The sequence below is a fragment of the Aspergillus pseudotamarii genome, assembly GCF_009193445.1.
Source record: "Aspergillus pseudotamarii strain CBS 117625 unplaced genomic scaffold BDV38scaffold_30, whole genome shotgun sequence".
NCBI classification, from domain to species: domain Eukaryota; kingdom Fungi; phylum Ascomycota; class Eurotiomycetes; order Eurotiales; family Aspergillaceae; genus Aspergillus; species Aspergillus pseudotamarii.
In genome coordinates, this window is record NW_022475044.1 from 17,353 (window position 1) to 37,094 (window position 19,742).

The following is a 19,742-nucleotide window of genomic DNA, read 5'->3' on the forward strand; positions in this document are numbered from 1 at the left end:
CGTGGTATGACTGCGATATCGCTCCGGAATTAGTCACTTGCCACAAGATGAGTCAGCCCCCGCCCTAGCCTAAAAACAGTAGATCGATTTTTCTCTTCATTGCCATTGGTTAGACAGTCTATCTAGTCCAACCCAATTACTGGTAGTACAGGGGGGAGGCTTTTTTATTCCCTTCTATTTATACTAACTACTAGTACTTAGTACAGTACTCGACGATCTCACCTATGTACATATTTCGCCCATCAAGTATTCTATTCTAATGACTTTTATCTGGGAAGTTTGCGCACGTTGCCGTCGCGAATCATGATTCATCCTCATAGTCAAAGATCTTGCCAGGGTTCAAGAGCCAGTGCGGGTCAAGAGCTTTTTTGAAGCTGCGCATAACATCAATGGTCTCTGGGCCAAGCTCCTTCTGAAGGGATTTCTTCTTGCCCAGCCCAACACCGTGTTCGCCCTACTTTGATGTCAGTCGTACGCATCCGTCGTGAATAGGCAGGGGATACGTTACAGTGCAAGAGCCCTCCATCTCAAGAGCACGATCAACCATATCGTAGACAAACTTCTCCACACGTTCTGTTTCCTCTGAATCCTTGCGATTGTAGAGAATACATGTGTGGAAATTTCCGTCCCCGATATGGCCGAGAACACTTGCGAAGATCCCAAGATCGTCCAATTCCTTTTTCGTGGTTTCTGCTGTCTTTAGCATATGATAAGAAAGCCTTCTTTACGCAAGGACATACCAATAATATCAGGGAGTCTCGAAATCGGCACAGATACATCAGTAGACCATACTTGCGAGCCTTCCTTTTTTAAAGCTAGCATGCTCCACAACGACTGTTTTCGCGCCGACCATAAATCATGCGCCTCTCGCTCATCTCGGGCAAATTCAAAGGAGTCGGCATGGTTCTTTTTCGCCAGGTCCCTGGTTAAGTTAACGCTGTCGAGAACGCCAGCACTTGTGCCAGAGAACTTGAAAAACAACGAGGGTAGCGTTTTCCAACTCCGCCCCGTGCCGCCAGCACGGTTGATAACGTCCATCTGAACATCGTCCAGAATTTCCATACATTGTACAGGGATCCCTTTTCGTATCAGCAGCATGGCAGTAGATGCAGCGTCGCGCATAGTAGGGAATGTGACGACACCGACACGAGTTTCCTCTGGGATGGGTGTCAGTTTGAGAGTCGCCTCGGTCACTATCCCAAGCGTTCCCTCAGACCCTACAAACATGCCGGTCAAGTTGTAGCCAGCAGAAGTCTTGCGCGGACGTCTGCGCGTCTTCACGATGCGTCCATCTGCCAGAACCACTGTAAGATTAATAACCCAATCTTTCATTGTGCCATACCGCACTGCATTGGTTCCACTGCAATTAGTCCCAATCATTCCACCGATCATCGCCGAGGGGCCGGGGTCAACAGGAAAGAAGAGGCCAGAGTCCTTGATTTTCTCGTTCAACTCCATCCATTGGATGGACGGTTGGACGACCACATCCATATCGTCTTCGTGAAGCTCCAGAATCTTGTTCATTGAACCAAAATCGATTGTTAGGCCACCATGGACAGCGGAGAAATTGGCCTCAAGACTGGAACCTCCAGAATAAGGAATCATTGGCATTTTGTATTTGTGACAAATTTTGGCAATCTCCGCAACGTCCTCCGTGCTCTTCGGATACGCGATAGCAACAGGAAACCGATCTGCGTTGACACTTGACCACTCTGAGAATCCATGGACCTGAAGGTCATCCTCATCTGTGCTAATAGCCTCATCGCCCAACTTGACTCGTAATTCGGCAATGGCCTAGTTGTAGAGAAATCATTAGCCAATTGCGTCTTTTCTATACTATAGCGTACACATCGAAGAGTCAATCTATGAGTATACCCACCTTCTTAAGATCCTGTGTAGATCCATATTGGGGCTGCTTCAGACTTTCCGGCTGGGACTTATTGCTTGAGATTGCATAGGCGTAGCTGAGTCCGGCGGCCAGTGCAGAGACAAGAAGCGTTCGACTCGCGGTCCAGGAATTGGATGAACCAGTACTAATCGGCTCGGATTTCGCAGCATCACCACGTTTTTCACGGTCATTGCCGCTCGAGGTCGAGCTATTTAACCGCGCGATCCTTGAGCTTTGGCAGACTTTGGGCTGTGGGAGTGTGGGTCGGCGATGGAGTACGCGGGGATTTGTGGGGAAACCCCGTGGTAGGCGGGAAAGTGATCGCATGCCTCACAATTGAAGTAGGAAACAACCACGGATATGGGAATATGAAAAGCTGGAGGGTGCCAAATTTTCAGGATAAATTTCCATTGCCATGTCTCGGTGAGGTGCTATGACAGCTTTATACGCCGTGCCTGACTACCCGCTCTTCATGCGGTAAGCTCATACGCCATCGACACTAATAATGAGGAGTTGCATCGGATATCGACCGAGTTGGGGTAGTAAGCAAAGGACTTGTATTTATGGCTGAGGCCTGTAAGGACCCATTGCTAACTCGGTTATCATCCTTCATGATCCTTGAAACCCTCGGAGTCAAGTCCGATAAGCGCGGAATTCATCCCACCCTCGAATGCTTGGCAGGTACAGTGTGATAAAAAAGATCAATCAAATGGAACCCCACATGTAGGCACATGCCCAGTGGCAAGTTGTCCTCACCATCTGAAGTAATCTGGGATAAACCGCTTAATTAAGAAGATTATGAACTTGGGGGTACTTTGAGAATTATGGACAGGTAAAATCCGTGGGGGTATATTAACTACTGCCTCGTGACTCCATAAGTCAATACCGGAAAAAGTACAATGTACTAGAATCGCTGGTTTTATTAGTCCTTGAATGTTTTAGCACTTCATCTTTTTTTTTTTTTTTCTTCTTCTAAGAAGAAAATTTCCCTTTATCCTAAAGGACGTACTCCAAGTAGTGTGCCAACTGATGGACAGTACTATATCGGATTAGATAGTTGGCGGGGCAACGGCACCGTACACACATTCATCGTTTTCCTTCTCTCTCCACTTAACATGCTGGGCGGAGTGTTCCGGAATCAGATAAACGACCTCGTGGTTGACCAGAATAGACCAAGATACCCACCGACGGCTAACCCCATGGGAAAATAGCTTGAATAATGCAAGACTGTGCCGATCTCGTTTGGCGCGAGGTGGAGCGCCTCATCACAGCTCCATATGCACCCTCCCTCCAGGTACAGCGGGCCTCGTACACTATACTTGTAAACCCTAGTCACGTTGGCTAATACCATTCCAGGGCCTCTATGACTTGGCTCAACATACACCTAATGTGTCACTCCGCTCCTGGGCTTCCCATAAGCCGTGCCAGGTTGGACCCCTGGTTGATGCTTTGATAGACGGCCTGTCTCGCTCCAGCCTCGCTTTGCATTTGATTAGCCCATTCAGTAAGCGCTTTCTGTGTGGTTGACCTACCAGAAGTATGCTCACACCTCGTAGCATCACTAGCTGCTTTTCGCGATAGCTTACTGGAACGTTATCCATATATTTTGGACCAATTCCTCCAGAAGGCCATGGAAGATGATGGCACAGAGGTCAGTCTCCCTTTCAATCCCTTGAACTGATAACCAATCAGTTAGATCGGACCTTTGCATGTTCTACTTTCAATTCGCTGACTGGAGTAGTATATACCCGTATGCATTGCAATCTTGTCGTCTCCTCTTCCGGCTGATTTTATCCCACCCGCGCGGCTTGCGCCCTTCCTCAAGCAATTAATTAGCACAATAGGAGACAATCCTTGCGCGGAAACGATTCTTCCAATTTACAAGATCATGACCGGCTTGCAGACCTCACCAAGTGTTCTCCACAGCATCCCCTCGGAGGTCATGTCCAACCTCCAAATAGAGCTCACTAAAACGCTGCGCAATCTGGATGACCATATGGGCAACCTCCTCTGTCTCGCTACCTTTGCTCGTATCGCATCTTCTCAGAAGGTGTCTAGAGGTAATGAGAGCGCACAGCAAGTTCCTGGCTGGCTACAGAACATTAAACATTTCTTTGGTGCAAAGCGCGGCCTAAAAACCTTAGATCTCGTTGTTCTGCGCGTAATCCTTGCTTGCTCAACGAGCTGTCAAAGTCTGATGACCGATCAGGCTGTGGAAAGTATCAAACTAGGAATTGAGATATGCGCGACCGTGGAGGGAAGTCAGCGAGAGCCTTGGATACAGACAAACTCGTCCAAGATTGCGAAGCTTTGCGAGAAAGTCACGAGGGATAATATTGACCCTGCAGTACAGATGCTGGTACGTATTGAGACACAAAAACGGAGTATCGAAGACCGTTCACAATTAACTATCCTTGTAGGGTATAACATTCTTGGTTTACCTCCTCCCAACGGCCACCTTGCCCTCTGGATTGCCTGAAGTTGCTTTGCACTGGCTCTTGTCAGAGAACAGCACACGCATACTGGCAGCACTACCCCAGGAATATATTTCACGGTTAGCAGAGACGAGTGTGGTAAGTCGAAGCAATGCGCCTGTAGAAAACAAAACTAAGTTCTTTAAGCTCTGTCCAGGGCAGACTGCGATATGTAGGATCATAGATTATGTGATTGCCGCATTAAGCCCCAGGTACTCCGCGGATGCTGCTAATGTGGATACTATCCGAGTGGCACAATCACTTGTGATCGGATTACAAAATGTGGCCTCACAAGGCTTCGGCTCTACAGCAGCGGAGGCTACTTTAACACGGCTTAAGGGACCCATCAACGAGCTGATCGAAAGCTTTCCGAGACGGCCTTACTTGGCATCGTGCCAGAACTCCACTATATGCTACACATTCGTTTCACAGTCAGAGAACGAATTGCTCTACGAGCTGTTCTCATTATATTTTCAGGCTTCACTTTCACCAAGTCCAGATCAAGAAGCCTCCCACTTGACCCACATCGATTCTTTTCGGGCGCTCATGTTCAAAGCCAAGAAGCCCATGTGCCGCAATGCATGTTCATTTTCCGAAATTAAGCCTCTTGAACTTAGGGTAACAGCCACAGCTCTGACATTCCGTGATGAACGTCCTAATTCAAGAAATGACTGGAGAGCTGGATTATCAGAGACCCTCATGTTAAGCGCACGCACAACCCATAACAGCATGATGCAAAAAGTGGAGGAAATATGCCATGATATGGAACGCCGTTGTGCCAGTATTGAAGCTCCCTTAAGGGCTGTCGAAGAAGAGCGACACAAGATATCGCTCGAAGCACAGGAAGTAAAAAAACACAATAACGAGTTGACATTACAGTTGCAGCAAGCATCGAGGACAATTAATGAGCTGCAACAAAATGTGTCCCGTCTCGAAGCTCATGCTGAAACTGCGTCTGCTCGTATTCAGGAGTTGACAGCAAGCCTTGATGCGGCACGAGGAGAGCTAGAGGATCAGCGGCGTGACTCCCAAGAGGCCGCCAATCGGGACCGACAAAACGCAAGAACCAGAGAGCTGGATTTGATTGCCTCTGTAGCAGAAAAGGAGGAGCAGCTAGAGCAGTTACAGGAAGACGCCCATCGAAAGATGGAAGAGAGTGATCGGCTACAGCAAATGCTTGACGCTAGGTCAAAGGAGAGAGACGCCGCTATTGAGCAAAGTTCGGGTTTGAAACAAGACATGGCGAAATTCCGTGACTGCATGGAGGAAAATCGGTTACTGTTAACGCGAAAAGATGAGGAGGTCGCTCGACTGCAGGCTGCCAAGGAAGATATAGAGACTTTTATGGAGACCTTACAAAGCAAGGTAGGACACTTTGGAATTACCTGAATCTATTGACAAGGTGCTGAACTTGGCCTACAGTTAAACGAGGAGGTTTCGGAATCCGATAATATTAGGTCCGCCCTCCGTGAAGCTGAACTGAATTTCAAGACAGAGTTAGCTACTCTCAGGGAGCAGTTCGAGGCGCAATTGTCCGCAAGTGCTACAGAAGTAAGGCATTCGGAATTATTGTTAGATCTCGAGGAACGTTCTGACTTGCCATGCAGGGCGCGAAACAAAAAGAGGAGATCGCAACGTTACATGCTACCATGCAGGCTACTGCTTCTACCGCCTCTAAAGAGCTGCAAACGAAAGAGAAGAGAATACAGTACTTGGAAAAGAAGGTATGGAAAAGGATACCTCTCGGGCTGTATTGATTTATTTCTCGTTTTTGCTCCTTCAACTAACTCTGACTACGATATAGGTGCAACATCTACGAGATGAGCGAGCAGCCAAAGCACGTGAATTTTCTGAGGCCCAGCAGCATATCACTCGACTGATGGCTGTGATGGGCTGGAAGCCCGACCCTGCAAATACGCCAACCTCGGCCAAACAATCGCGGTCCAGATCAACGTTGGGGCCATCGCAAGCGGAAGTGACACAACAGCAAACGCGTCCCGAGAATGAATATTCGCAGCCGCAAGCCGATAACAATCTTGCCCAGTCTTTTGAGACTGACACGTCCCATGCTGGCGGGCGTAGTCCTAAGAGATCTAGGATCACCGCTTTCCCTGTGGCTGAGTTACCAACAGAGTCCCATGACAATACGGAAAAGAAATCGAGGCATTCAATCTACGGGAGAGGTGGTACTAGGAAATCGCGTGACCGAACAGTGCTAGGAGACATGGACCAGAATAGCCAGCCCAGTTCTCAAGAAAGCAACAGGTCTAATTCCAACCGACGGGGATCTCTCAAAGACACCCAGTTTTATGGTGGCACTAGCGAGAACCATCTCCAGGATATAAACCTGGATATGGATCTGGAGTTTACGAAGGATTTCCTTTTCACCAGCACTTCTCTTTCCCAGGTCACTGATGAGCATAACCCTCAACCCCAGACCTGATGTGTGTGAGTTCCACCTCTCCGATAGGTTTTTTGACGAATAATGATACACTAAACCTGGCATGCTTTGTTTTATTTGGGGGAGGGGGATACTTTCATGTATATAGTAAATTAAGATCGAAATCACAGGTCGCTGGCATCTCCAATGATCACCTTTACAACAGCATATGTGAAGTAGCAGCTGGAAACGTTTCTAGTCTGACGATGTCTCACTAATATTGTGTATATCGATTCACTTTAGGCAGTAGTTACACTTGCAAACGTATTGATCAACACTGGTAGCTTGCAAGTCGACAGGTCAAAGGTTCAACGCCTCCAGGCCTCACTAGGGTTCTTTGGGCTATGTCTAATCCCTCTTAGATCGACTGCATTATCATGACACAACAATAAGTAGAGTTATGTAAAGATGGAAGGGGTCTTTGTTCACTTCGTGCATGGGATGTTTTTCTTTTTTCTGTCCCTGTTTTCTTTGGATTTCATTGATCTCATTAGTGTGTTTCTTTACCACATATAGTCTGCTCTTTCCTTCCTCACAAATGAAGCAAGTAAGTAAACTGGGGGAAGGGACTACTAGGGAAGTACTAATCACTGGTCATAACAAAAATTACAGAAATGCAAAAATCAACCGAGGAACCTCAGTTGAGTAAACGTGAATTTGAAAGACGGTCCAGAAAGCAAAGATTTAGAAACGGAAAGAAGCACCACAAGCGGTCTTCAACGGCGAGGCCTTCTTCTCAAACTTCCTCCAGTACAAACAAGGAGAGTGAGAACAGAAGCTCTTCGATTGCAACACACCAGACTAATGTCAGCCCCCATCGCCCGCTTACTGCTCCTGCGCGCTGCCTTCACAACACAACTGAATCTCTCCTTCACTCACATTCACATTCTTCTTCTCTTTCATCCTCTTCCACCTCATCTTCCACTTTCAACCGTCGATCATCGCGATCATTGACGACAATGTCGCATAATCGTCGTAGTAACCGCTCGAGGGACTTTGGCCGCCACGGTCAAGGCACCTCACGTCAACCTCAGAATTCATCTCGGCTACAACAACAGCCAGCCCAGTTATTACTGGCCCCATGGACATTCTGGGATACTGTGGCTGTGAACCTGTTTAACCTCCCGAGGGAAATTAACACACGTATCCTTTGGCAAGCATTCTCTAGCGAGGGCTATGTCTCTTCTATTGATCTATTCGAGGACTCTCATGGCAACAAAGACTCTAGAGGGAAAATCCGCTTCAGGTAAGGCTCACTGAGCTCTCACTGTACAGTTACTAAATGTTCTTGCGTCTCGACAGACCTCCTCCTCAAACAGACTTTTGGAGGAAGGGACTATACACCATCAAGCTTCCTAACGGTCGAGCGTCAGTCATCAACATTGCACTTGATTGGAACCGTGATGAACCCCAGATCGCTAGTCCGGTCCGTTCTGGCATCTCATACCCAGTTGAGGTTGTAGGTGTATCTCTTCCTGAATCGACTTTTCGAGGTTCTGACTTTTCATGTAGAAAATGCCAATCTTGTCTATGGATATAGGTGTCCTGTTCAACGAGACAACGATGCTTCCAATGCGCTCTGTCGGTTCTAGCGATAATGAGCGCGCCCTGCTAGTGCTCAATCTGAAGCAAAAAGCTCTCCTTGTCTACTTCCAGCTTCCCATCTTCACCCCGGGCATTAAACCCACTCCAGTCAGCAGTGTTCTTCAAGAATATCGCCTGAAGATTCCTTTCGTTCAACTAAGTCAGATTTTCCAGATGCGAGATGCTGTAACAGGAGATATATCGCATTTTATAGTGTTGGACTCGCCTCCACTCTATCATCGTCGCATCAGCAATATTGATGTAACTCATTCAGAGGAAAGCAATACATGGAGGGAGTCGGAGACTTGGTACCGGCAGACATATATCGTCCGTAATGCATTGGAGCTATCTTCCCTTCCCATCGGCCTGAAAAAGGCAAAGGCTGTGATTGATATAGGTGAGCGTCTACCTTTCCTACCGTTACTTAGGACTAGGACTGATCGGTTTCATAGGTCGTTGGAACACCTTCAAGATAACGTATCCTAGAGATGCTGATATCAAAGGGAAGCTGACTCTTCTATGCAATATCCTCAAAGACTACAACGTCACGTTTCAAGACACAGATCGGTTTACCCAGTGGGACGCGAACGTGGAGATGAATCCGTCCATTTGGAAATGGATAGATTTGTCTGACTCCCAATCATCAATGAAGACATGTTCGTTGGAAGATCTCTTCGACCACAATTTTGTTCATTTGCCCTTCCAAGTCCGCTATCAGCTTGAAGTTTGTATCTCGAACGGGTATCTTTCCGAGTTCACGATGACTCGTGAATTTGCTGTCAGATTGTCTGAACTTGGAGAGACACGAGCGGTGAAGCTCTTGGAGCACGTGTCAGCGAAGAAGCAGGTGTATTATGACCCGATGAAGATCTTCGACTTGAAGTTTATCAAAGGAGTGACTCAAGCAAAGATCCCCCCTTACTGCTGCTATATGCATTCCGCAAGAATCACCCCAAGCACCATCTATTATAACACGCCGACAGTGGATATCTCCAACCGCGTCATCAGGCGCTTTATAGAGCATGCAGATCGCTTCCTTCGAGTACGATTTACGGACGAGAAGCTGTTAGGTCGGATCAACTCCACGACTGACCGTACAATGGATGAAATATTCACTCGCATTAAGAGAGCACTGACTAATGGCATTGTGATTGGCGATAGGCGCTACGAATTCCTCGCGTTTGGGAATTCCCAATTCCGTGAGCACGGTGCCTACTTCTTCGCTCCTTTACCGAACCTCACAGCTGCCAATATCCGTGCTTGGATGGGACACTTCAATAGCATACGCAATGTTGCTAAGCATGCTGCAAGGTTAGGACAATGCTTCTCGACCACTCGGGCTATTGCTGGTTGTCCGGTGGACGTAGTTAAAATCGAGGACGTCGAACGTAACGGGTATAACTTCTCCGATGGTGTCGGGAGGATCTCGCGGTTTCTTGCACAAATGTCTATGTCGGAACTCAAGATAAAAACACCAACAGGAGAGCCTCCCTCTGCGTTTCAGTTCCGTCTAGGCGGCTGTAAGGGAATGCTTGCAGTCTCATCTGAGGCTCAGCGCCAGGAAGTACACATTCGAAAAAGCCAGGTTAAATTTGCAGCTATCCACAATGGGTTGGAAATCGTCCGCTGGTCTCAATTCTCCATGGCCACGCTGAACCGGCAGCTCATCATCGTATTGTCAACGCTAGGTATCCCGGACCAAGTATTTCATGCGAAACTCCACACCATGTTACGGGGACTCGATGAGGCATTAGAGAGCGATCCACAGGCCATCTACTGGCTCAAAAAATATGTTGATCCAAACCAGATGACCCTCACTATCAGTCAGATGGTCCTCGATGGTTTCAGAAGATCAAAAGAGCCATTTTTGACTTCTATTATGACACTGTGGAGGGCATGGCATCTAAAATACTTGAAAGAAAAGGCCAGGATTGTTGTCGATCAAGGGGCATGTCTTTTAGGTTGCATAGATGAAACAGGACTTCTCCAGGGGTACTTTCACGATAAGGTTCCGGGGAATGCTGCCTCGGTCGAAGAAAAGACTGCTGCCCTGCCTGAAATCTTCGTCCAGGTATCTCGCCCGGAAGCCGGCAAGAAGCCCGAGGTGATCCAAGGGGTCTGCACCCTAGCTCGTAACCCTTCCCTTCACCCGGGAGACATCCGTGTCGTGAGAGCAGTCAATGTTCCCCAGTTGCATCATCTTCGAGACGTAGTTGTCTTGCCGCAAACGGGCGATCGAGATGTATCAAGCATGTGCTCAGGCGGAGATTTGGACGGTGATGATTACATCGTCATCTGGGATCAGGATCTATTGCCCAAGGACTGGTTTCATGAGCCTATGAAGTATACTAGCAACAAAGCTCAGGACCTGGATAGGGACGTGACGGTCAACGACATAACCTCCTTCTTTGTCACGTACATGAAGAATGATTTCCTTCCTAGGATTGCCCATGCCCATCTTGCGTTAGCTGACTTCCTCGAAGATGGTGTCAACGAAGAGAAGTGCATCCGGCTAGCCCAGCTGCATTCCGACGCAGTCGATTACAACAAGACAGGCATCCCGGCCATGTTAACACGCAACCTTGAGCCTCGGAAGTGGCCACACTTCATGGAGAAAATACACAAGCCCAAAGACAGGATCTATCACTCAAACAAAATCCTGGGCCAGCTGTATGACGCTGTTGAGCGAATTGACTTCGCCCCCAGCCTCGAGATGCCATTTGACAAGCGACTCCTAAACTGCGAGATTGAAGTCTCTGGCGACCTTCTCACATTCGCAAAAAACCTCAAAGAACAATATGATGACGCAATGCGACGAGTTATGGCACAACACGAGATCAAAACGGAATTCGAAGTCTGGTCTACGTTTGTTCTCAGCCACGCCAACACAAGCAAGGACTACAAATTTCATGAGGAGATCGGTGCAATTTCAACTACGCTCCGCGAGACATTCCAAAAGCAATGCTACGAAAAAGTCGGAGGCCGCAATTTTGACCAGCTTACCCCTCTAGCCCTCGCCATGTACCGCGTCACCAACATGGAGATGACCGATGCGCTTAACAAGTACCGTGCTGAAAACTCAACCACAGACCACAAATTATTCCATAAGCCAACGCCCAAAATAAACCAGTTGCCTCTAATCAGCTTCCCGTGGATTTTCCCGCATATTCTAGGGAAGATCGCGCTGGGGCATTTTGAAATCCCGGGATGTCTTCCTGTTGTCGACAACGACCCCTTTGGTCTGTTCACCGATGACCTGGACCCTACCTCTCCTCTCCCCTCTCATTGTAGCATAAGCGCGACTGCCCCTATGCCTCAGAGTTTCAGCGGTGATGTTGAGTCTTTGGAGAAACTTCTTGATTTTGGGCTCTCGACCTCTGGGCCCCATGAGCTTGCTTCGTCTACTGGTGCGGCACCGTCAGATATTCCTATCGAGGCAAGTTTCAGCTTGCTGGACTTCACTGATATCCCCAAGTATAGTCAGTCCCCGAGCTGCAACCGTAGTACTGGTGGTGTGGGTGTCTTACTGGGCATTAATACTACCACTCCTGCCACACCTGTTGACACCATACAGCGCAGCGGCAGTCCCAGCGGAGGTGGCAGCACCGGCGGTGGGTGTGTTGTTCAAAGCGCGGGCGTGACCAGTAGCACACCCGACGGAGTTTCAAGCGAGAAATGGGTTGAGATAGTCGAGGAAGAGGACGATCTCAAGCCCACTGCTCTTGATAAGCTTAACGAGCTGCTAGGGTTCTGAGAAGGGCGGGAAACATAGTTGCGCACGTGAAGAAAGACTGACGGCTTCTGCATTCCAGTGAGATATGGATATTGCTAGATTCATCATCAATATAAATTATCATACTGTATGGAGGATGATATTATACAGTAATTGAGCAAATTAGTATACACGATCTTATCATGACTAGGTTCTATTCAACGCCCGTACCACCGGCTCCCAGGAAATCCGCTTATCTAGACAAAAAAAACTCCCTCTAATGACCGTTGTTAGTAGAGTGTGCGATAGCAGTCTTCCTCCCCTACTCTACCATTCTAGCTCACTCTCACTCTTACTCTGCAATAACTTGATCACGGGGTCCAAAACAGCCTTAGTATGCCTCCAATTAGCCACATGTCTAGTCCTCGAATAAAAGACAGGACAATCCTTGCTATCACACTTCACCTCATCACCAAACGGAACACCCATACAAGACCGGCATACACGCAGCAGATCAGAAACGCTCTTCTCCGTATGCTGTTGGCGAGTAACCAAATCAAGAAGAGAAATATGCGGCTGTCGCATGCACTCAGTACAGACCGGAACATCAAAATCGTCCAGCTTGGCTTTGCAGACGATACAGGTTGAAGACTTCATATATGATTCAAGGGTAGTCTTTCTGGCATCCTTGCCGGTCGAGGTTACTGTACCTTCTACCCGGCGAATGCGTTGCACTTTGGGCATTTCATCATACCATTGGCGGACGTTGGCACCCACGAGGTTGAAGATTCGCTCTAAAGGTGGGATGATGTTTTTGGTGATGTAATATTCGGCATCGAGTTCGAGTTGCGCATCGTGTAGAAGTGTCTCTGGTGGTACGCAGCGGTCGATTAATCTTGAGCCTGGGGAACCGGTTACGACGACGTAAGGAACTCGTTCTCCGTACTGGGGTTCTAGACGGGGATCTTCGAGCATTTTCTTGGTACTGATTAAGGCGCCCGGAGGAGGTAGGCCTCGCTCGCTGTACGTGCCGAGCTTTACTTCTCTAGCGAAGCAGAAGTCTTGGATGGAGACTCGTCCTTGGAGGATCTTTGTGCACTGTTTCTGGAAGTAGCGTTTTACTTGGCTTAGATCGGCCGTGCGGAAGAGAAGCTTCAGTGCCTTTTCTTCGATTTTCTGTTCGGCTGGGGTGCCGTCTCGGCGGACTGTTTCGATGCCCTTTGCGTCGAACTCGGGTTCTTTCTGGTCTCTGTGTTCGTATTTGAAGCCGACGTAGCGCTTCTTGGCTAGAAGGACGCATGGGTGGTAGACTTTCTCGAATTTGAGTTTTACTGGCGATGGATTCGTTTCTGTTACGGCTTTAGCGATTTCTTCGCCTATGTTGAAGGCTTCGTCGCGAGTGCGTCCCTTAAGGTAGACAAAGAGACTGTCTGTGTCTCCGTATACGACCTCGGCGCCCCAGCGCTCTACAGAATGGATCAGGGCAATAGCCTTCTCCAGTGTTTCTCGTCCCGATTGGACGATACTGTCGGCTATCTCCGAACAGGGCATTCGCCCTGAGAATGACGCGGATGTGTAGCCGTATGTGACGTTCGCTATTAGTTTGAGGGCGAGTTGTCTGTTGTTGAGAAGGCGTTGTAGCGCCTTGTCGTCCTTGTCCATCTTCATTCCGGTCTTGACCATGACTCGAGTCTCGAGGATCTCGGCGAGCATCCTTGCGAGCAGCGATTTGCGTACTTCGGGTTTCGCGTACATCATGCCGTTTGGTGCGATGTTGATCTTGTCCTCGAACAGTTCTAGTAGTCGTGGTTGTCTTTGGTATTCTGTAAATCCCATCTTGTCTCGGCCTCTCCATTGATGTACTCGTCCTAGGAAAGTCGAGTAGCAATAATTATAGGCAATCATGATGCTAGGGTACAATGATTGGAAATCCAAGACTATAAGGGGACTGGTATAGAAGTCACTTTGGGGCTCCATTACCAATGGAAGACATTCGAGAGCATTTTGCTGGCCAACTTGTTTTTTGCTCGGCGATACAAGTAGAAAGTTCTCGGGTTTTGCAATCCGGAACATCAAAGACTCAACCTTGAACTGGGAACCCCGAGAAAATACCGAGTAGAAGTCGATGCCTAACAGTCGCGCCTGCTCACTGATTCTCGGTACTAGCTCGTTTGATTCTAGGATCTCAAGATTCATTTGTACTCGAGAGACGAAATAGTCGACGACTTTCATGAGATCGCGAGGCTTTCCACTCTGGTACCATTCAGTGAGATCACGAAACGAATAATGAGGTATTCGCCGGTGCAATAGATGGAATACGACATTCTCCATGCTATATTGGAGCAAGTTCAGCTCACTCCTCATAGCTCGCCAGATATTGATCATATGTCGTCCGCTTACTCGAATAGAGGATGTGTGGTTGAATCCCCATCGGTCAGCATCCTTACCAAACCTGCCATGTGCCTGTGACTTCACTCTCGATAGTTCGTCACATATGTCAAAATCATACTTCTTTCTGGCTCTCTCAATCACATATCCCCAGGAGCCGTTGTGAACTTCATACCCGGTGATAATGTCTGGGTCATACAGTCTGACAAGGTCCACTAGCCTGTTGATCAAGTCCAACTCCGTTGGCTCATGTTCCAAGTCGATTTTCACAGCTTTAGAAAGCTTTTCTTCAGGCCTGTCATGTTCACCCTGAAAGACCATTCCAACATGGACGCCCGAAAGGTGACTGTTAACATCGAGATCCTCGTCATCTGATTGTATACACCAGGAGATGCAGGATATCTCATCTTCTTCTGGGTTTGGAGCAAGTACACCACGCGTATTAACATGAACTTCTAAGCTCATTATGCTCATATACTGGGCCTGATGTTCGTCACTGGTCGACCTTCCTTTCTGCGAGTACTTAAATCCATATTCATTCTTTTGTGTTGGACCTTCGATCTGTGAGAGGATGCTAAGCTTCGTGTTCGGTTTGTGTAAATGCCTCTCCGGCTGCACAGTTCCGGCCTCCGGTTCTCGTTGTATGCTCTCAAACCACTGTACAACTTCAGAGCTGCTTGGCGGCACGGGGGCGAACTCCCAGACTCTGGAGGTAGAAGACACCCTGAGATGCTGATCAATTTGCTCTTGCTCTTGGCTATCTCTTAGTATCGAAGTTTGTTCGCCAAGCATCGCAGGTGACCGGCCGGTGGGATCAAAGTCAGGGAGATAATGTATCCCACTACCTTGTAAGCGGAATTCCCTGCCTGCATAGTCTCGTGGGCGATCTGGCACATCACCCTGATCACTGTAATGGGCTTTGTCATAGATAGCAGCCGGATAGTCATAATCGCTAAGGGTAGACGACACCTCACTAGGACTGGGGCAGGTAAGCCGTAAACAGCATATCCGTGTGTTCTGTGGTATGTTGAAAGTTTCATAGATCATCAGTGCCACCTCTGACAGAAAAGAGTTTGATTCGGTGGACTTGCTTTCAGTAGACGACATTAGTAATGGCAGCGAGCTCTTATCTTCGCCCGCATCTTTCGAAGCATCTATGTTGGGTTCGGCTAAGTCCGCAATATCCTGCGTTACTTTCAAAGGACCACCATCCTGGCTAAAGCGTAATACCGTCATGGGGTCGTTTGGATCCTTGACGACTGGAAAACTGATCCTGTTGTTCTGTCCGCTGCCTTTAGGACGACCTCTTGATTGTGTAAGCGGCTGTGGCTGCGAAGGCGAGCCCATCAACGGTTCATGACTACGAGCCATATCCCCAAATTCGACATTAATATTAGATCGAACACCTTCATTTTGATCCAGCCCTTCATTATGATGTTCCGAATGTTGAAAACGACTTTTCGAGGCGTATTTCGGCCGCTTGTTAATTGGGATGTGATCAATTATTTCACTTTCTGGGCGCTTGAGGGATCTCTCTGCCCTCCGTATGTCCTCTTTGATCTTCGCCTGGCTATTGATATATTCCAATCTATCCCGTTCATAGGGATTAGAGCGATGTCTGCTTGATGGGCCTTCTGTCCGGTCGAGGAATGGCTTATAATCGGCAGAAGTGCTAGCCAGGGGCGCATTCGGCTCCCGGTGTTCCTCAAAGGGTAGATCAGAGAACGCATCTGCCAGCGGGTCATCAAAGACATCTCTTTCCTCCTCATAGTTACCTTGTTCTGAGAAAAGGTCGGGAATGTCATCGTCATCTGAACAGTATGAGCCGTTATCGGACGCTCCAGGTAAAGCAGGATTTTCGTTGGTATAAGCATCTGCGCTCGCTGATTCACATGTTTCGAGATCCTGAGATGCTTGCAGATTTGGGAACTTATTGTTGTCCGGATAGAAATCCTCGATACTCTCTAGTACAGTCTTGACATCAGTCTCGAGGGGGTCCTGTACGAGGAAATCATGGACATTAACGTCCCCACCACCATATTGACGCCTTTCCTCAGCGACTGTACGGAGTGTCAACTGACGATATTCCTCCTCATGGATCCACTTCCCTTTATAGTGTTCCCTTGTAGCAGCTGATAGCGACACTAGTTCCTCAGGGCCAAACGGGCTACTACCAGGATCAGCTAGTCCTAGACGTTTCTTCCGCCTGCGTGTCTCATCCTTCCATAGTCCCTCCATGCTAGGAACAAGTTTCTCATTCTGGTCGACTGGCTTCAGAAGCTCCGTGAAATCATGATGTATAGGTCTCTCGCGGATTTCGAGACGATTCAAGATATCTTGCACACAAACATCCACTTCTAGGGGGCAGTGACTTTGCTTCGGGAGTTCTGACGCATCCGAAATACTATCTGGTTGTATAGATCGATCATGCCAGCGATGCGATAAATTAGTCAGTTCGAGATACTCCGGTACTGGGGATCGAAACCTGACTTTGCTACACTTCATATACGCACAGCCGTACAAACTATAGTCACACATCCATTGCGGGATATATTGTAAGTGGCTTTCGTAAGGCTGCAATGGCCGCTTCAATATAGCACCTTGGAGCAATAGGTCCGCTACTCTTGTCGTATAGATAGGGTTGAGAAGATAAACCTTGAAGAAGAAACGATAGCCCACATGATAGCCATAGAAGGGGACACCCTTTACTAAGGTAATATGGGCAACGAAGGCGGCCTTTTTGTCATATGCATTGCGACGGTAACTTAATGTCAATGCGTGGTCAATTGAGATGTGAAGATCCCTTATAGCATGGCGGACTGTAAACACAGTTTAGCCTGGATTGCTATCAGGCTAAGGTACGCTAGATAGAACAAACCTTCTTCTGGACTTAAATCACCGTCGTATGGGACATACAGGTACGGAAATGCGCCGTGAACATGGACACATACTTTTTGACCTGTTTCTGTAGCGCCGAATATCCTAATTATGGGCACTTTGGGTCTATCATATTTCCCAGTAGATGGATCCCTGTAGGGAAGCGGAGGATCAAATTCGGATGGCGCGGCTTGGTAATGATCCACGCAATTAAAGCGCACTTGAAAAGGCTCCATCGGTTGCGTGTTTGACAGCGCAAGCTATCAGCGACATGACCAGCGTGTATACAGTGAACTCATGTCACCCTTGCTGGCACTCTACTGGCGTTGTCATCCGTAATGACAAGTTAATTGAAGTTGACTGGAACCATGACGTGTAGCAGCCACTGAAAGTTACGCGCCTCCCGAGCGCGGACAAAACACCAGATCACGTGCACGTTATCAAGTCCATCGGGCGATCTTCCAAACTCAAGCAAAGATCATCTTAATCTCGCGCGGTAAAGTGCAAGCCGCCGAACAGGTTCTTCCTCGCCTCACGGTTACGATCGCAATACAGACAATTCGATAGTACTCCGATATATTACATCTTTCGAGGCACGCCGTCACCATGTCATCACGAAAGCCCGCTGATGTGGCGTCGAAGGAGCGCAATGAATATATTCCGTCTTTCATCTCAAAGAAGCCGTTCTACATAGATGACGATTCCACAAATGATTATCTGGAGCATCAACGTCTACAGAAGCAGACTACAGAGCAATCGAAGTGGTATGAGCGCGGAAAGCGTGCCGGCCCAGCTGCGACCAAGTATCGAAAAGGCGCGTGTGAGAACTGTGGTGCGATGACCCACAAAACAAAGGAGTGCCTTAGTCGGCCTCGGAAGCAGGGTGCGAAGTGGACCGGTAAAGATATTCAGGCCGACGAGGTGGTGCAGAACGTCGATATGGGATGGGATGCCAAAAGAGACCGATGGAACGGCTACGATGCCAGCGAATATCGCCAGGTGGTAGAAGAGTACGAAGAGCTAGAAAAGCTCAAACGGGTAACCGGACAAAAACAGATTACAGATGGTGAAGATGAGGAAGGAGGTGCGGAGGAAGAGGCACGGTATGCTGAAGAATCTGATATGGGAAGGCAGCAAAGCACAGCTACTCGAAATCTACGTATTCGAGAAGACACTGCGAAATACTTGCTGAACCTCGATCTTGACTCGGCGAAATATGATCCCAAGACACGACGGATGGTGGATATGGGCGCTCAGGAAGATCAAGCCGCAGCACTTGTTGCTGAGGAAAATTTCGTTCGCGCTTCCGGCGATGCGGCGGAGTTTGAAAAGGCTCAAAAATATGCCTGGGAAGCTCAGGAAAGCGGTCGACAGAAGATTCACCTGCAAGCAAATCCGACGTCTGGAGAGATCTTACGGAAGAAAGAACAAACAGATTCTGAAGCTAAACGTCAGGCCCAGCGTAAAGCACTTCTGGAGAAATATGGTGGTGAGGAACATCTGGCTCCGACACCGCTACGAGATACTATGGTCGTTGAAAACGAAAGGTTCGTTGAGTATGACGAGACCGGGGCGATTAAGGGCGCGCCGAAGAAAGCAGCCAAATCAAAGTATCCGGAGGATATCCTCACCAACAACCACACTTCCGTATGGGGCAGCTGGTGGCACAACTTTGAATGGGGGTATGCTTGCTGTTACTCCACGGTGAAGAACAGTTACTGCACCGGCGAAGATGGAAAGAGGGCATTCGAAGAGGCAGATAAGATGTTGATGCTAGATGCCGTCGGTGGAGCAGACGAGCAGCCTGAAGTTGAAACCGAAGATGCAGTAGAACGTCCGAACCAAGAGCAGGGCATTGACGATAGGAGAGCAGAGGACTCCGGCGCCAAGTCGAAAAAGAGGACGTTGATGGAGGTACAATCTGGTATCACCGAGGAAGAGTTGGAGACGTATAAAAAAAGCCGCCTCGCAGCAGATGATCCTATGGCTAAGTTCATAGGGAACGACATCCTTGAACAGTAAACTATATGGGTCCCTCCAGCTTTCTTCGATTCTACTTAGTCATTAGAGCAGTTCAATATGGGGCGCCGGGCGCTTTTGATGAAATACCCTGTAAACAGTGTATAATATAATTTGTTACTTTATATGGCTATTTTGAAAGTCCTCGAGGAGAATAGAAAAAGAAATAAAGAAGAAGAAAACATTCGTGAACACAATATAGATTCAAGTTGACTGCTATTATCCGAAAAGTCCCTCCCGTCCATATTCTACGAGCTATACTCATGGTATGCCGGAAAGGATACCTTAAATCGAAACTAATACCATGTCAGGCTTAGTTCAAATACTTGGGTGGAGACGATGATACATCATGTGACTTAT

The 19,742-nt window shown here is 48.1% G+C and overlaps 5 protein-coding genes across 5 annotated transcripts; 3 read left to right on the top strand and 2 right to left on the bottom strand.

Moving 5' to 3' along the window:
- Nucleotides 1-214: 214 nt before the first annotated feature.
- On the bottom strand, nt 215-2,860 carry BDV38DRAFT_247684 (uncharacterized protein). Its single transcript, XM_032054687.1, has 3 exons — nt 1,880-2,860; nt 509-1,794; nt 215-454 (listed from the first exon to the last, which is right to left on the bottom strand). The coding sequence occupies exons 1-2, from the start codon at nt 2,213-2,215 to the stop codon at nt 700-702; spliced, it is 1,431 nt and encodes a 476-aa protein (XP_031913027.1). The 5' UTR covers nt 2,216-2,860; the 3' UTR covers nt 215-454; nt 509-699.
- A 247-nt stretch (nt 2,861-3,107) lies between these two features.
- On the top strand, nt 3,108-6,820 carry BDV38DRAFT_293553 (uncharacterized protein; the record flags this gene model as incomplete). The annotated part of the gene is made up of 9 exons (XM_032062285.1): nt 3,108-3,182; nt 3,245-3,392; nt 3,445-3,539; nt 3,630-4,247; nt 4,309-4,461; nt 4,510-5,727; nt 5,785-5,913; nt 5,970-6,086; nt 6,167-6,820. 9 exons carry the CDS (start codon nt 3,108-3,110, stop codon nt 6,803-6,805), a joined length of 3,192 nt encoding a protein of 1,063 aa, XP_031913028.1. The 3' UTR covers nt 6,806-6,820.
- Nucleotides 6,821-7,761: 941 nt separating this feature from the next.
- Nucleotides 7,762-12,140, top strand: BDV38DRAFT_283355 (RNA dependent RNA polymerase; the record flags this gene model as incomplete). Its single annotated transcript, XM_032060028.1, has 4 exons — nt 7,762-8,048; nt 8,105-8,261; nt 8,315-8,783; nt 8,839-12,140. 4 exons carry the CDS (start codon nt 7,762-7,764, stop codon nt 12,138-12,140), a joined length of 4,215 nt encoding a protein of 1,404 aa, XP_031913029.1.
- A 165-nt stretch (nt 12,141-12,305) lies between these two features.
- BDV38DRAFT_98238 (DNA-directed DNA polymerase zeta catalytic subunit REV3) lies at nt 12,306-17,724 on the bottom strand. Its single transcript, XM_032064220.1, has 2 exons — nt 17,365-17,724; nt 12,306-17,305 (listed from the first exon to the last, which is right to left on the bottom strand). Exons 1-2 carry the CDS (start codon nt 17,597-17,599, stop codon nt 12,426-12,428), a joined length of 5,115 nt encoding a protein of 1,704 aa, XP_031913030.1. The 5' UTR covers nt 17,600-17,724; the 3' UTR covers nt 12,306-12,425.
- Nucleotides 17,725-17,855: 131 nt separating this feature from the next.
- slu7 (mRNA splicing protein SLU7) lies at nt 17,856-19,493 on the top strand. Its single transcript, XM_032054688.1, has one exon. The coding sequence runs from the start codon at nt 17,970-17,972 to the stop codon at nt 19,383-19,385; it is 1,416 nt and encodes a 471-aa protein (XP_031913031.1). The 5' UTR covers nt 17,856-17,969; the 3' UTR covers nt 19,386-19,493.
- Nucleotides 19,494-19,742: the final 249 nt, after the last annotated feature.

Coding starts and splice junctions, on each gene's coding strand:
- slu7 (XM_032054688.1), top strand. CDS start 17,970: ATGTCATCACGAAAGCCCGCTGATGTGGCGTCGAAGGAGCGCAATGAA.
- BDV38DRAFT_98238 (XM_032064220.1), bottom strand. CDS start 17,599: ATGGAGCCTTTTCAAGTGCGCTTTAATTGCGTGGATCATTACCAAGCC. Junction 17,306..17,364: donor TGATTTAAGTCCAGAAGAAG/GTTTGTTCTATC, acceptor CTGTGTTTACAG/TCCGCCATGCTATAAGGGAT.
- BDV38DRAFT_247684 (XM_032054687.1), bottom strand. CDS start 2,215: ATGCGATCACTTTCCCGCCTACCACGGGGTTTCCCCACAAATCCCCGC. Junction 1,795..1,879: donor CTACACAGGATCTTAAGAAG/GTGGGTATACTC, acceptor CTCTACAACTAG/GCCATTGCCGAATTACGAGT.